Source organism: Panthera pardus, unplaced genomic scaffold, assembly GCF_024362965.1.
Source record: "Panthera pardus isolate Hobbes unplaced genomic scaffold, ASM2436296v1 HiC_scaffold_26, whole genome shotgun sequence".
NCBI classification, from domain to species: Eukaryota; Metazoa; Chordata; class Mammalia; order Carnivora; family Felidae; genus Panthera; species Panthera pardus.
The window spans coordinates 18,235,658-18,249,390 of NW_026526832.1; the positions used below are offsets into that span (position 1 = coordinate 18,235,658).

At 50.8% G+C, this 13,733-nt stretch overlaps 1 protein-coding gene across 1 annotated transcript in view; it reads right to left on the reverse strand.

The window, feature by feature from the left end:
- Positions 1 to 13,733, reverse strand: part of PLB1 (phospholipase B1) — a 143,067-nt gene that overhangs the window by 11,322 nt on the left and 118,012 nt on the right. Inside the window, 9 exon segments of the mRNA XM_053891038.1 lie at positions 313 to 378; positions 1,746 to 1,826; positions 2,786 to 2,837; positions 6,472 to 6,571; positions 6,785 to 6,828; positions 7,075 to 7,142; positions 9,088 to 9,146; positions 9,930 to 9,990; positions 13,157 to 13,222. Of these exon segments, the coding sequence (XP_053747013.1) occupies positions 313 to 378; positions 1,746 to 1,826; positions 2,786 to 2,837; positions 6,472 to 6,571; positions 6,785 to 6,828; positions 7,075 to 7,142; positions 9,088 to 9,146; positions 9,930 to 9,990; positions 13,157 to 13,222 (597 nt within the window).

A 13,733-nucleotide genomic window follows, 5' to 3' on the forward strand; every position in this document is an offset into this window, starting at 1 on the left:
CACTGGGCTCAAGTCACATTGCTAGTAAGCCACAGTGCCTGGCCACAAACAGGCCGACTGGCTCCAGAGGCAAGCTCTTTGCCACCAAACAGTACAGTGTGATCCAGTTAGAATTTCCCTTTCAGGGAGCTTTGTCCCTGCCTCCCTCCCCTTCCTTCCCCTCCAGGTGCCCTTGTCTGCTCACAGCGGGGCTTTTCTCAGCACCTATCTCACTAAACACAGCTTGCCTAGATGTGCCCAGAGGTGATGCCCAGTGAGGGAGTAGATAGGTTGCTGGCGGGAGAGGAGAAACATACGGCTGCTCTTTCCTACCTCCTCATAGAAGATGTCCAGGGCCTGTTGGATGTGCCGAATGTACTCCCCAGCTGAGTGGGCCTCCTATGAAGAAAGAAGGGGGCTCTTGTCATCCCCTGGGTTCTGTGAGAGGATGATCATGGTCTGATGACTAGCACAGGAGGATCTGGGATGGTGGCAGAGGGTACAGAGGGGCTATAAAGGTACTAGACAGGCTAAGCCCAGCCCTTGTTGGCAAAGTCTTCCTTTGACCCCTAATAGACACCATGGACAATCCCGAGGGATCCCCACCCCGATCACAGTATCTCAAACCCAGAGGCAGATTCTGATAGCGCTGCCTACCCCCCCAATTCTCCAGTCCCATCTGTCACCAGCGTCAGGCTTCTGAGCCACATCAGTACCATGATGACCACACTCTCTTCCCTTTGCGCTGTGGCCCATGCTGGCCCCATTGATTCCCCCTAACTTCTATCTTTTTGAATCACCTCGAGGGTTTCCTCCTCTGACCCTTCCTAGAACATGGCCTGAGTCAATCCTGGTGGTGGCCTCTAGGTCTTTCCCACAAAAATATGCTTTCAGGACTACAAATCTGGCTTTGCAAGAGGGGCAGGTATTCTGGGGATAATAGAGGCATTTTTCTCTACCAGGTGTCCACAGGCAGCTCTGGGGACTCTCTTGGCTTCCTGGACCCTGTTGAGTCCAGGATACAATGGCATTTAATCCCCCTGGTGATGGGTCACTTCCTCCTCTAGAGTCTAGTAAGGGAGAGAATTGAGAGGAAGAGGCTCAGAACAAACCCCCGGGTGGGGGAGGGTAATTCTTGTCCAGCCTTCAGTGGTTGGTCTGAGCCATGAGGAATGATAAATGCTTTCTCCTCCTGCCTGTGACTTCAAACATTCTACTCTAATGTCTCAGTTATGGCAGCTGCTCTTTTCTGGCCCACTAAATACAGGACATCCCCAACTTAGAACAAGTTGTATTTCAACAGTTACAGCTTCCCAAAGACTATAAGTCTGGACATATTTCCCCATAGAAACATCAGGAACAGGCTGGATTCTCAGGCTGGCTGGCTGAGGTTGGTTCACTTATGAGATCCTCGGGGCAGCAAGCCCTCCTACTAGGACCAGTTTAATTTTATCCAACCTTGTTTATGACATTGTTTCAGCTTCCCCCTGTGTACACACACATGCACGCACATAAAAGAAAAATCAAAAAATGGGTAGGGATGCCAAGTAGGTGTTGGGGGAAGCTTGCCATGTACTCATTGCATACCCAAGAACAATATTTGTGTGAGAAAGGACAGTGTCTGAAGAGTGCGTGCATCTAGACACTTCTGGAATTGGGGAACCAATCAAGCTGCTGTCCCAGGGGCCACTCAGGAATGGGAAAGGCCGGGGTCTGCCTGGGAGAGCGGGCCAATGTGACTTCCATGGGGTTGAGCAGGGGCCTACCTGATTCTCACAGTAATGACACATGTCGTTGCTCCCAATGAAGAGTGTGATCAGCTTCCAGTCGTTCTCTAGATCAATTTCCTGGGGGGGTGGGGGGGGACAGGAAGCCCTCAGCTTAGGCTTTTGGTGTGCATATGCAGATGGCATTCACCAGGACAGACAGCACCCCACCCCCCCAACCATGGTCTTTCGTCCTCTTTGTACCCTGATGGAGAGAAGATGCCAATTGGAGCCTCCCTGACCTTCACCTTGGTTCTTGGCAAGGAGCTCCAGAGAGTGGATTCAGTGTGTGCACTTGTGTGCACTTGTGTGTGTGTGTGTGTGTGCGCGCACACGCATGTATCTGCTCACACAGGAGAGGATGACTATTTTTCCTTCGAGATCCTAAGCAAGCTGCAGTATATCACGAAGCAGAGTGTGTTAACACACCGCTGAGATGTCATCTCAATGCCTTCAAAGGAGCAGAGGGCAAAAGATACAACTAGAAGCAAAAGCCCAGAGGTGCCTCTTGGGAGAGGGGGCTGGCGGGGACTGGAGGTGGGGTGGGGGCTGGGGAGGCCCTCGAGGAGCCTGCCTTCCGCTCAGCCACCACCATAACAGGAGTCCTGCCAGGCACTGAACTTGGAATTCCAAGGCCTAAACACACAGAGCATTTAAAAGAGTGCCGTGAGAAGTTTCAGAGGGGCCGGGTGAGCGGGAAGGAGGAAGGATCGGAATGAGAAGCCTATTTTTAGAACCTGGGGTTTACATAATAGGGCTCTGCAAAGCCAACTCTTGGGTAAGGTGGGAAACTGCCAGAGGCCAAGGCCAGTTCTGCTACCTCCTGCGGTGGGCCTCAGGGGTGCGAGTGCCAGAGCCTGGGTCAGGAAAGGGCAGCAGAGGCCTTGGTGGTAAGGCCTGCTTCTCGTGGCTTGTCTGGCCCCTCTTAAAGACAAGCAGGGGCTGAAACGGTGCAGAGCGGGCTCTTTTAGGGCCGCTGCACCCCCCTACATAGCTGGAGACTAAGCACCTTGTAGGGGGGCCCTGGGTCCTGTACTCACAGGGTTGTTTTTCATTCGCTCCACCAGGTCCCGGGCCTGCGTCGGCATGTCCCTAGATGGGGAAGAGAAGGGAACCTTAGAGCCAGCTGGGAAGCAAAGGCTCAAGCCGTGGGATCCTGGCTTGGTGAGACAGGTGCTCTAAGAAGAGAAATGTTATATAAACTTGACTCCTTCAGAGTGTATCCAAAGGCTTTCGATTCTCAAGAAACCTCAACCTAGTACAAATCAAAGATGTGCCCCAGACCTCAGAGCCACATGGATCCGGACCCTGCCAGGGGCTAGCCTGGGTCCACCCACCACCTCCTTCAGGCCTGGTCCTTCCTGGCCCCTTGGGGGGGGGGAGGGGGGGATCTGGATCTGATCATCCCTTTCCCATAGAGATGGTCCCTTACATTCCACCGGTCTCTTTCACAGTGAGCTGAGCCTGTTCAGATCTTACTTGGCTGCCTGTTTTAAAAATAACCTCTTGTATATTTGAAAAAAGTCACAGCCTTAAATTATCCCTCTGCTTTCTCCTTTCCAAGCGTCATGACTCCTTAACCTTCACTTCTAAATCCCGCTTTCTATTCCTTTAATCCTTTTTTCTTCTCTGTTGTTACTTTGGACTTCCACACCATCCCCTTGCTTTTTCCCTCTCCCAGTGCAAAAAGGATTGCGGGGGGGGGGGGGGGTGGGGGGTGGGCAGGGAGACAAATCCGGAGTGGGTTACTTTCTCCCTTCCTCCCCCCGATGTCTGCCACGAATAAGGAAAATGAACACTCTGGGTACGAGCTGAGCATGTGGTTGGAACAGTACCCAGCAATAAGGAGGAGAGGACTGTGGACAGGCACGACGTGCATGTGTCTCAAAACGATGGCGGATGGAAGTTAGACAAGAGTACCTTGTGTCAGATTCCATTCATATAACATTCCAGAAAATGAAAACTGATCTACAGTGACAGAAAGCAGGACAGAGGCTACCTGGGGCCCAGAGAGTGCGGTAGAGATCGGGAGGGAGAGCTGGATTACAAAGGGCACAGGGAAACCTTGGGGTGTGATGGGTGTTTATAATCTGGATTGCAGTGATGACTTCACAGCGATGCACATACGCCAGCCATGCTTATCAAATCGCATACTTTAAATATGTGCAGGGTAGTGCGTGGCGGTTGTACTTCAATAAAGCTGGTTTTTAAAAACAGTGAAGCGTACGAAAAGTTATGTCAGCAAAGGGACACAGCCAGTGGAGGCTCCTGTGGAAGAAGTCATTAAAAGCGGTAACTGGTACGAGATGGGCGTTTTAAATCTTGGCCTGCCCACGATGAGCTGGGCACATGGCCAGGCACACCCAGAACCACCCCTCCCCTATTTCTCACTTCCACATCCAGGATGCTATCCCATACATTGTTGCTATTGATGCAATACATCGGAAAGGTAGAAAGAAAGCCTGTCTTGATTAAAGGGGACCACAGAAGTGTCTGTAACCTTTCAACAGGCTCAAGAGCCTGTTCAGATCTTAACGTGCTGCCCTCTTGAGCATGAGCGAAGTTAGGAGTGCACGCTTCCTCCCTCTTTCCCAGCCATGTTCTTTATACCCTGCAGGCTCAGAGCAGACTCCCTCAGCCCCCGGGAGCCTTCTCTCCAAGTGCCTTTATCCACAACTTCTTTTCCTTTTCCAGTTCCGGCGTGAGGAGCCCCCACTCTGGGAGTTATGAGTCCTGGGTTCTCCTCCAGCTTTGCTACCAATTTGCTGTGTGAGCTCGCCCAAATTACCGAACAAGGCTAGGGTCCGATTTCTCCATCTTTTAAATGAGGAGTTGGACTCGATGAGTCCTGGGGTCCCCTCTGGGTCTGCACCTGCATGTGGGTATCTTTCCAACAGTTATTTCCTGTTTGTTTGGCCTCCTTAACGAGACAGCAAGCTCTTTGTATAGGCAAAGAAGTCACCTTTTGATTTTTTGTATCTTTTAGTAACTACCTTGGGGTTCGAGCCCTGTCCCGGGTTTCCATGACTTCTTGCTTATTGGTTGATGGAATGGGAAGTTGGACATTGAATAAAACTTTGAAACTAAATATCCTAATATTGGCAAACGTTTTGGCGGGCCTACATATCCTATACTATACTCAGTATTTTCCATGGGTTAGTAATCTCATTTCGTTCTTAGGACAATGCTGAGAAGTAATAAGGGAAAGGAGAGTAAGCCATTGACTTCAGTAAGCAAGGTTGGGAAGTTGGTCTATGACTCTCCTTTATCTGCATTGTCATTTGGTATGGTGTTGATAAGGATGAGTGCACCTCAAGAAAAAAGATAAATACCACAGCAGAGCAGTTATGATCCCAATTTATGGATGAGGAAACGAAGACTGAAGCACTAAGTGACTTGTCCAAGGTCTCGCAGCTAGCAATCTGGGAGCTGGGATCCGGACACAGATGGTCTGACCCCAGGTCTCATTATGCTAGGTGCTCTGCTGTGGTCTTTATCTTTTTCCTGAGGTGCGCTCATTCGAATCCAACACCGTGCCAAATGACCATGCAGGTAAAGGAGAGTCCTAGGACAACTTTCCAACCTTGCTTACTCAGGTCAGTGGCTTACTCTCCTGTCGCTTATCACTGGACATCAGAGACGCTCAGAGGGAAGCTACCCGTCTCGGCTACTTCCCCTGCCACTGACTCCTGGTGGAGGCTCCGAGCAGCAGGAAAACGGAGAAGGCGGTAAGAGGTGAAGCGAGAGAGGGGCTCAAATGTCAACAGACTGAGGAGTCAGGCCCTGGTGAATGGAGCCTGGGCTGCACAATCATAATAAAACGAGGACAGTGGTGACAGCAGTCATAGCAACAACAGTAATTCGATGTTGATTTTATGGCCCCATGAAACCCCGTGTAACAAAATAAGTTCTTCCTGCTTGTGACGTTGAGGAACTGACATGGCTTCCTGTGGTTCGGAGACTCCGGCCGAGCGTGGGGCCCTCCTTACCACGTCTGAGAGGAACGCTCCGTGTAAACAGAGCGGGTCAGTGTCGTTTCCCTGGTGATCTGAGCGCAGCAATCCTTCTACAAAGCAAATACCCAGCACACTCTGTGCAGAAAAGCAATGAACTCTGTCAAGCGTTCCGGCTTTAATTATCTGGGTTGTTGTCGATAACAGAAATCGGAGTGAAAGCAAACAGCCGCTGTGCTGTGTCGGGGGCCCTAAAGCTCTAACTCCCTAGGGTCAAAAGATGGCTTTTACAGAGCCAAAGACTCCAGGTTCCGAGGTACAGGTGGAGAGAGGGAGGGAGGCCGCCCGTGGGGCCATGCCCTGAGTTCTCAGCACCCTTCCCGTTAGCGCTGAGCCCCCCCTCACTCCTCCAGGCAGGGAGGTCAGCTGGTGTCAGCAGGACAGGGCCAGGCCACCCTTAAGCTCTCCTGCTGTCCTGTGAACTGGTGACAGCCCAGTGAGCCCGGCCTCTCCTGGCTCCTCTGACAACCTTGGGGCATTCAGGAAACTTTGTCAGCCTTAGTGTCCTCGTGCTAGTCCCCACCCTGAAGGATGTGAGGATTGCAAGAGCTAATCCACTTGAGGGGTCAGGCGTGCAGAAGCGTCCTGCCCACGGCAGCTTTCATTGCCCACCTGGGGCCAGGCTCCCAGACACACCCTTCTCTCCTCCTTCCCATTCTCCTGGGACCTCTCAGCCTTGCCCTCCTCTTCCTCCCGTTTCCACGGCTACTCACCTAGCTCTGGCTCCTTCCACGGCCACATTCAGTCCTGCTGTCTCCTCCAGGGTACCGGTGGAGAACCCAAGGATGTGAGGGTTGAACTTCTTCAGAATGTCTTTTAAGAGGGCGAAGCAGACAGCACAGGTGAGAGGGACGTAGTGCCGCCTCGGGGCCCAGGCGTGGGGCAGGACCAGTCTGGGTCTTTTCAGGGCTGGTGGACTCCCCTCCTTGCAGATGACCTTCTCCGCCCTTGCTCAGGGGGAGGCTCTGGCCTCAGCAAGGGGTTGTCGTGGGCGTAGTCACGGTGCTTCTCTGTGTTGCTACTTACTGGGCAGTGTGGTGTGGGTGTCCAAGATGCCGTCCCCTCCAATGCTGGGGAAGAGAAAGCACCTGTGTGAGGGTCACCCTGACCTGCTTCTCCACCAGTCGTCATATTTCTGAGTCAGAACCAGAGAGTCTGCCCCTGACACAGGATTCCCACTACCCTCGGGACTGACAGGAGCATCAGGGAGCCTCCTTGCATCTCAGGGCCAGACTGTGGGAACCCAGGCTGGTCTCTGGAGGGGTGACAGGGGTGGGGGGAATCATCGTTGGAAAATGAGTGGAGAGCATCCTCACCTCCAGGAGACTCCTCTCCAGGACATGGGTAGGTCGCTGGAGTTGCTTGGTCTGGCTCCCAATGCTGTCTGTGAAAGGCGAAGAGAAGGCTCCAGAACTGTGCTGGGCCTAGGTGTAGGCCAAGGGGACTGGGAAGGGCCCCTGTGGCCCTGGCACATGTAGCAGTGGGGAGTTGGATTTACCTTTTCTGAAGATTGTACCAGCTTTTCTCCAGGCCACTTAATCTCTGGGTTGTCCTGACTCCCTGCTCCTCTACACATAACTACACATAACCAAGTCCTGGAATGATCAAGATTCTTCCTTCCCAGCCTCTCCAGCTCCCATCCCTTTCTGTCTGTCCTCTGTGCTACATTCCTAAGTGAGACTCTTGCCTCCTGTTGTAGACGACACTCTGGCCTCCCACCTGACCCCATGGTCTCCAGTGTCTCTTCCCTTCTCACTGGAGTGCCCACCTGTACTTCTGAGCCCACCTCTTTCTTCACACCCCTCCCCCCTCCTGTCTCTGCCTTTCAGTGGGTCTCTCTTACCACTCGGTCAAAGCCAAACCCCATTACCAATGTTTTGAGCTCACCACAATCTGGGTTCTACTTCCCTTCCCTTGTTCACCCCCTGCTTTCTAGTCCACACAAACCTTCAGGTGTAAGCAAATTGATCTGAAGCATGAAGTCCTTGGACCAGCCTACCTAGTTACCACCCACTGCATCCTTGCTGGGAAAGCTGAACTACCCGCTTTCCAGTCCTTAAATCTCTAATTCCTCCTCTAAGACTCTTCTCAGTTTCAGCCTCCTGTATGAAGCTTTCTCTAAATGTCTTCTCTTAAAAAAAAAAAAAAAAAAGAGAAATTCCTCTTTGAAACTTACAAAAGTAATACATGTTCATTATAATTAGTGAAATGATACAAAGATTCTGTTAAAAATTAAAATCTACTGGGGCACCTGGGTGGCTCAGTCGGTTAAGCGTCCAACTTGGGCTCAGGTCATGATCTCACAGTTCTTGGGTTCGGGCCCTGCGTTGGGTTCTGTGCTGACAGCTCAGAGCCTGGAGCCTGCTTCAGATTCTGTGGCTCCCTCTCTCTCTTCCCCTCCCCTGCTCATGCTCTGTGTCTCTCTCTCTCGAAAATAAACATTTTAAAAATGTAAAAAAATTAACAATCTACCCCCACCTTATTAATCTTGCCTCCTGCCACCTGTTCTACATCTCTCCCCCACCCCCACCCACAAATACACATCATCAGAGCTAATTAATGGTTAAGACCCTGGGGTTTATCCTTCCAAAGCTTTCTCCATGTTTATATCAAAATTTACCACATTCACACGCATATGGGGAAGTTGTTTTTCCAGAAATGAGTACCTGATTTTAAAAGGCCCATGTGTCGCCTATATGATTATATATCTCCTTCTGTGTAAGTTGCTTAGTTTTCCAGCTTGACAAGTTTCTTAAGGATTATGACCACATCTCACACTTCCCTCAGAATGGTTAGCAGAGCATCCTGTATACAGCAATAGCTAATACAATTTGTGCAGAGAAACTACACTATATGTAGGAATTGGGCTCTCTCTGCCCCCAAAGAACACATCTGCAAATGGGGTGAGGGGGTGCTAAGTAGTGTGTAGGTAACCACCCCCCCCACCCACCCCCCTGCCCTGCACACACCGCTCTGTGAGTCTGGGTGGTTGGAGATGAGTTCCCTGATAAAGGCAGGCAGACTCAGATAACTACGCCATAATACACAGATAAAATGCTTGGGAACAGTAGGAAAGTGGGGACGGAGGGGGCGCCCTCACGGAAGAGGTTGTGTTTGAGCAGGACTGTGGAAGGGCAGAGGGCAGAGCATTCTAGATTGCCTGGTGAGGTCTTGTGGCTGCCTGGCTGGGTTTCAGTGCCTGACACAGGTAGGTTCTCAGTACTGTCAGCCAAGTGCTGAATGCAAAGCCAGTGTGGAAGAAGTGTGCATTCTACACAGGGTCTGGCTGGGTTAGGGGGTGCCCATGCCCCTCCTGGCTCAGCACTCACAGTCAATGAGTCGCCCATCGCGGCCACCACTTTGATGTCTCCTGGCCGGAGCTCGTGGACTAGGGGAGACAGGAAAAAGACAGAGGATCAGGGAGACTCTTCCGTGTAAAGTAGAAGCTTAACTAGGAGTTGGAGATTCTGCTATAGTCCCTTGGGCCCCTGTTAGATTTATTTCCAGCTTAAGACTTAACAAAGTTGCCTCTTCCATCCATTTGGAGCAACCAAGGCACTGAGGGTAATGGGCTTGATGGCTATCGTCCATCCTGAGAGGAACCCCATTCACACTGGGGTAGTCCAGGAATGTGCTGGTTGCAGGAGTCTTGAGCATAGGCAGATAGGGCCCCGATCCCTGACTGTATCTTCCCTACTGGGCAGGGAGGCCTGAGGGGCTGCCACTGAGACTAAACAGGGATGAGAAGTATGATCCATGCAGATGCCTGGGTGGGTCAGTCAGCTGAGCACCTGACTCTTGATTTCAGCTTAGGTCATGATCTCACGGTTTGTGAGCGAGCCCCACGTCGGGCTCCATGCTGGGTGTAGAGCCTGCTGGAGATTTTCTCTCCCTCCCTCTCCCTCTGTCCCTCCCCTGTGCTTGCTGTCTCTCTTTCCCTCTCTCTCCTTCTCTCTCTCTCTCTTAAAAAAGTGTGATCTATGGAGAGGCCTGGGAGCCCAGCAGTGGTTGCAGGCTAGCTTTTCATGGACTGCCCAGGATCGAGATCCGTACTGCACGGGAATCAGCAATGTCTGCTCAAGGCTCCAAGGTATGTTTGTAGGGTGTCCCCCCAACCTGACACTTAGCAAAGTCCTTAACTGAAGAGGATAATGATGATATTTCCACTCACCTGAGGTGGGGACGCTGTTGGAAGGATTCCACTCTGTACACAGGAAGTCACTGCCCCAGTTCTAAAGCAACAGGAGGAAAGACAACAACAACACCCACAACTCATTGTGCAGGAGGGTTAGCTTTGGTCCAGGGAGAACTGGCTAAGGAATTTTTGATGGAGGCTAGAACTGTGTCCCTGTAGGGAATCACGTGTGGGCAGGAACCATTCACTGTAGATGGTCTGAGAGGAAAATCAGGAGAAACTGGGTATCTACCAGTTTGCCCAAAACACATAATGCGCAGGCACACATACGCATACTCAGTGCTTCCCAGCTCAACTCATCCACACTCTTCGTGGAGCCAGCAGTCACAACAAAGGGGGAGAGAACAGTCAAAGTGCTATAGGTGGTCTCCCAAAGGAACATAGATTCGGATGCCCTAATGGAAGATTACACATAGGTTTTGGTGTTGCCGTTTAACATTCAGCCACTGGACACTGAGTACAATGCTGGGGCCACAACAATATTAGAATATTTTTAGGAAAATACCATGAAATTTTTACCATTGTAACATTCCTGCTTTCCGCGTATCTTTTTTGCTCGTGTGTATATATATTTTTGCATATTTAACTTAATAGCCAACCAATTTCCTGTGTGTGTATAAATTAATGCCTGTAACCTGGATGCCTTTAGTCAGATTCCCTTGTCTCTAGAATACAGAGCACATTTTCTAGGTGCTGGAGGAGGGGATGGGGTGGGAAGCACAGGGCACAGAAATGACCAGTGTCAGTATGTTGAAGGAGAAAGTCTCTTCCCCAGAGTCCCCAACACTTGCACGTCCCCAGGAGGGTCTGAAGGACAAGCCCAGGGCTGAACGCATGGTAGGGCTTTGCAAGCAGGTGACGACTGGGTGACTGTTTCTCTGGGGGTGTGACTGCCAGAGGCTTCTGTTGCTCACCTCTTCTGTTTAGTCAGCAGATGGTAAAGACCAGCCTTGTTGAAAAGTCTCCTCTCCCGAGGGAGCAAAGATGCAACGTCTTTAAAATATTATTTGCTTAAATCTGATAGAAGTGAGTTTATCCCAAGAGGTTGCTCTTGGGATAAATTCATCACACTGATGTGGAAATTCTATTGAAATCAAGAACATGCTTGTGTGCAGAGGACAAACATCTGGGAAAAAGCAGCTTCAAAGAAGTTCTCTAGCCGGGAACCCTTTAGAAATGTCTCAGCTAGCTGGTGAGCCAGAGACAAGCATGCTCCCTGCAGCCGTAACCAATGCAGGTTGGACTTTGAGCACGCTCATCTGTCACAAGGGAAGAACCACGTGCTGTACCCTGCACCAGGGCACCCGAATCCCCTGGGGGTCTTGTCGGACACGGATTCTGAGTCAGTAGGACTGGGGTGATGCTCGGGATTCGGCATGCCTAACAAGTTCCTCGGTCATGTTGATGGTACCTGTCTGTGGCTACTTTATTTTTATTTTTTTTAATTTTTTAATTTTTTATTTTTGTCTGTGGCTACTTTAAATGGCAAGGTATTGAAAAAAATAACACCTTCTAGGCCTGGGGTTTAACTTTTAGCAGCAGAAGTAAAGGTTCGTGAGGCTGTAAGATCCAAGAGGGCAGGCAGAGAGCTCTCTGCTCACCTCATCTACCCAGCACTTAGCATAGTGCCTGCTCCAGTCAGGAATCCGATAAGTAAATCAATGCCTCGTTGACAGGAGGCAGGTGACATTTCGGTTATAGTGGATTTGGGGCCATGGTTTGCCTGGGACAAGCCTCCGTTGGGCTAATGGGAGCCTGAGAGAATCCAGAGAAGCTGGACAGCCGTGAGACTGACATGGCTCATTCCCCAGAGCTCAGCATCTAACCGTCCTTGAAGAATTTCATACAAGTGAGCCTCAGCGCTCCCGCTGGCTTATGAAAGGTCTTCACTCACTCCTGCTGCTTTCGACCCACTTCCCACACTAGTCAGGGAGATCTTTCCACGCAGTGAACCAGATTGTGTTCCCCTCTCCCAGAAGGTCCAGGGCCTTCCCACGTCTCTCTACTTGAAGCCTCATCTTCTTCCTCGGGAATTCAGATTCACTGTGACCTGGGCCCTGACAACCCTTCTGAGCTCACCACCCCACCGCCCTCCCCCTTATTCACTTGCCCACAGCCACTCCGACCTTCTGTCTCTTCCTCCAGTCCCCGAACTCAGCCCCACTTCTGAGCCCTTGCACTCTTAGCCTTGCCTGGGACCCCGGCTTTGGCTTTCCAGATGGCCAGGGACTTCTCATCACGTGCATCCCAGCTCCTAGCTCCCCTCTTCAGAGAGGCCTGGTCTGTGAGGCTCATCAGAACTTGCCACCCCTCTCTTGCCCCTTCACACTTTCTCAAATCACCTCCCACTGAGCCGCCCTCAGAGCTGAAAGGATCGCGTAGAGCTAGGTATCCGATGCCTCTTCCAGTAGATTGTAAGCTCCCTGAGGGGTGGAACCCATCTGTGTGGTCTGCTCTGTCTCTCTGGAGCAGTGCTAGGCACATCGTAAGTGCTCATTATGGAATGACCTCAAACTCCTCAAGGAGAGGACTATGTCTGATACTTCTCTGAGTTCCCTCCAGCCCCAGCACAAGACTGGACATATGCCATAGGTGCTTAGCTGAAACCGGTGGTTGAGCCCCCGTCCTGGTGGCTGACGGATCTTGTCTGGACCAGGCCTGCAAAGCATCTTCAGGCCATCTTTGGAGTAAGCAGTCCCTAAAGCCACGGGCCTTGAACCTTCGGGGTTCCTCAGAGCTAGAACAATTGACTTGAATCAGACAAGCCCTGGGGACCCACCTGGATATGTGTCAGCTTCCTGTTGGGCCCGGCCCCTGGAACTGAGGCTCTTCCCACTCAGCTTCCACCTTACCGGAAGTCTATGGCTCATCAAACCCACCACCTCCCCCTCACCCCTGCTTGAAAGGCTGAGCAGCCTAATCAGAAATGAGGTCTGTGCAAAGGTTCACGAAAGCCAATCCACTGGCACTTCGTCCAGTTGGTTGCTGATGTCAGTAAGCACTTGAGAACATGTTAGGACAAACCGGGAATTTCATGGTTCAGGAACCTTTTTTTTTTTTTTTTTTTCACATTCCAATTTCCAGTATGTAAGATGGGTGCATTTCTGCTTAAGCTCAGACTCTGGAAAGCGTACCACACCCTGAGTCACTGGCAGGTAGAAATGCTTTGTCCCTGAGAGAGGCAGACGTGCGTCAGGGGTTACCTCAATGGCCGGCTTGGTGGGGTAGGTGTAGTTGCTGTTCCGGGGAGTTCTCAGGAAGGGCTCGTTCTAAAAGAGAACAGAAACCACAGGGAGAGCTTATCTGACAGCCTCGAAGGTTACTTAGGAAAGAGGACTAACAATGCCGTCCTCTCGATTTATTTAACACGACTCATCTGCATTTCAATAGTAAGAACGGCCTAAACTTAATTTAATTCATCCTCTGAAGGGTTTTATGTAACAGCTTTGGCAGGAAGTGCAGAGACCTCAAAAGGGTTCCGTGCATGTTCTTCTCAGGGTTCTAGGGTTTGGTTTTCACTGTAGCAACAGAACGTCTATCTACCTAATCCTCAGAATGATCGCTTTTATTTCCTTTGTACCTTCTCCAAGAGATCCGCATTATAGCATTTTTTTCTTTTCCAGAAAGTATTGACGATCAATATATTTTCATCTTTTTTTTCCCCTTGCCTCCTTTGAACTTTGTGTCTTTCTCCCTTCAGGTTGGCTTCATGTACTGTGGTCTTATTTTTATTGTGAGACAGCCTCTTCATGTCCTAACCTATTTCACAATTGGTTTTCT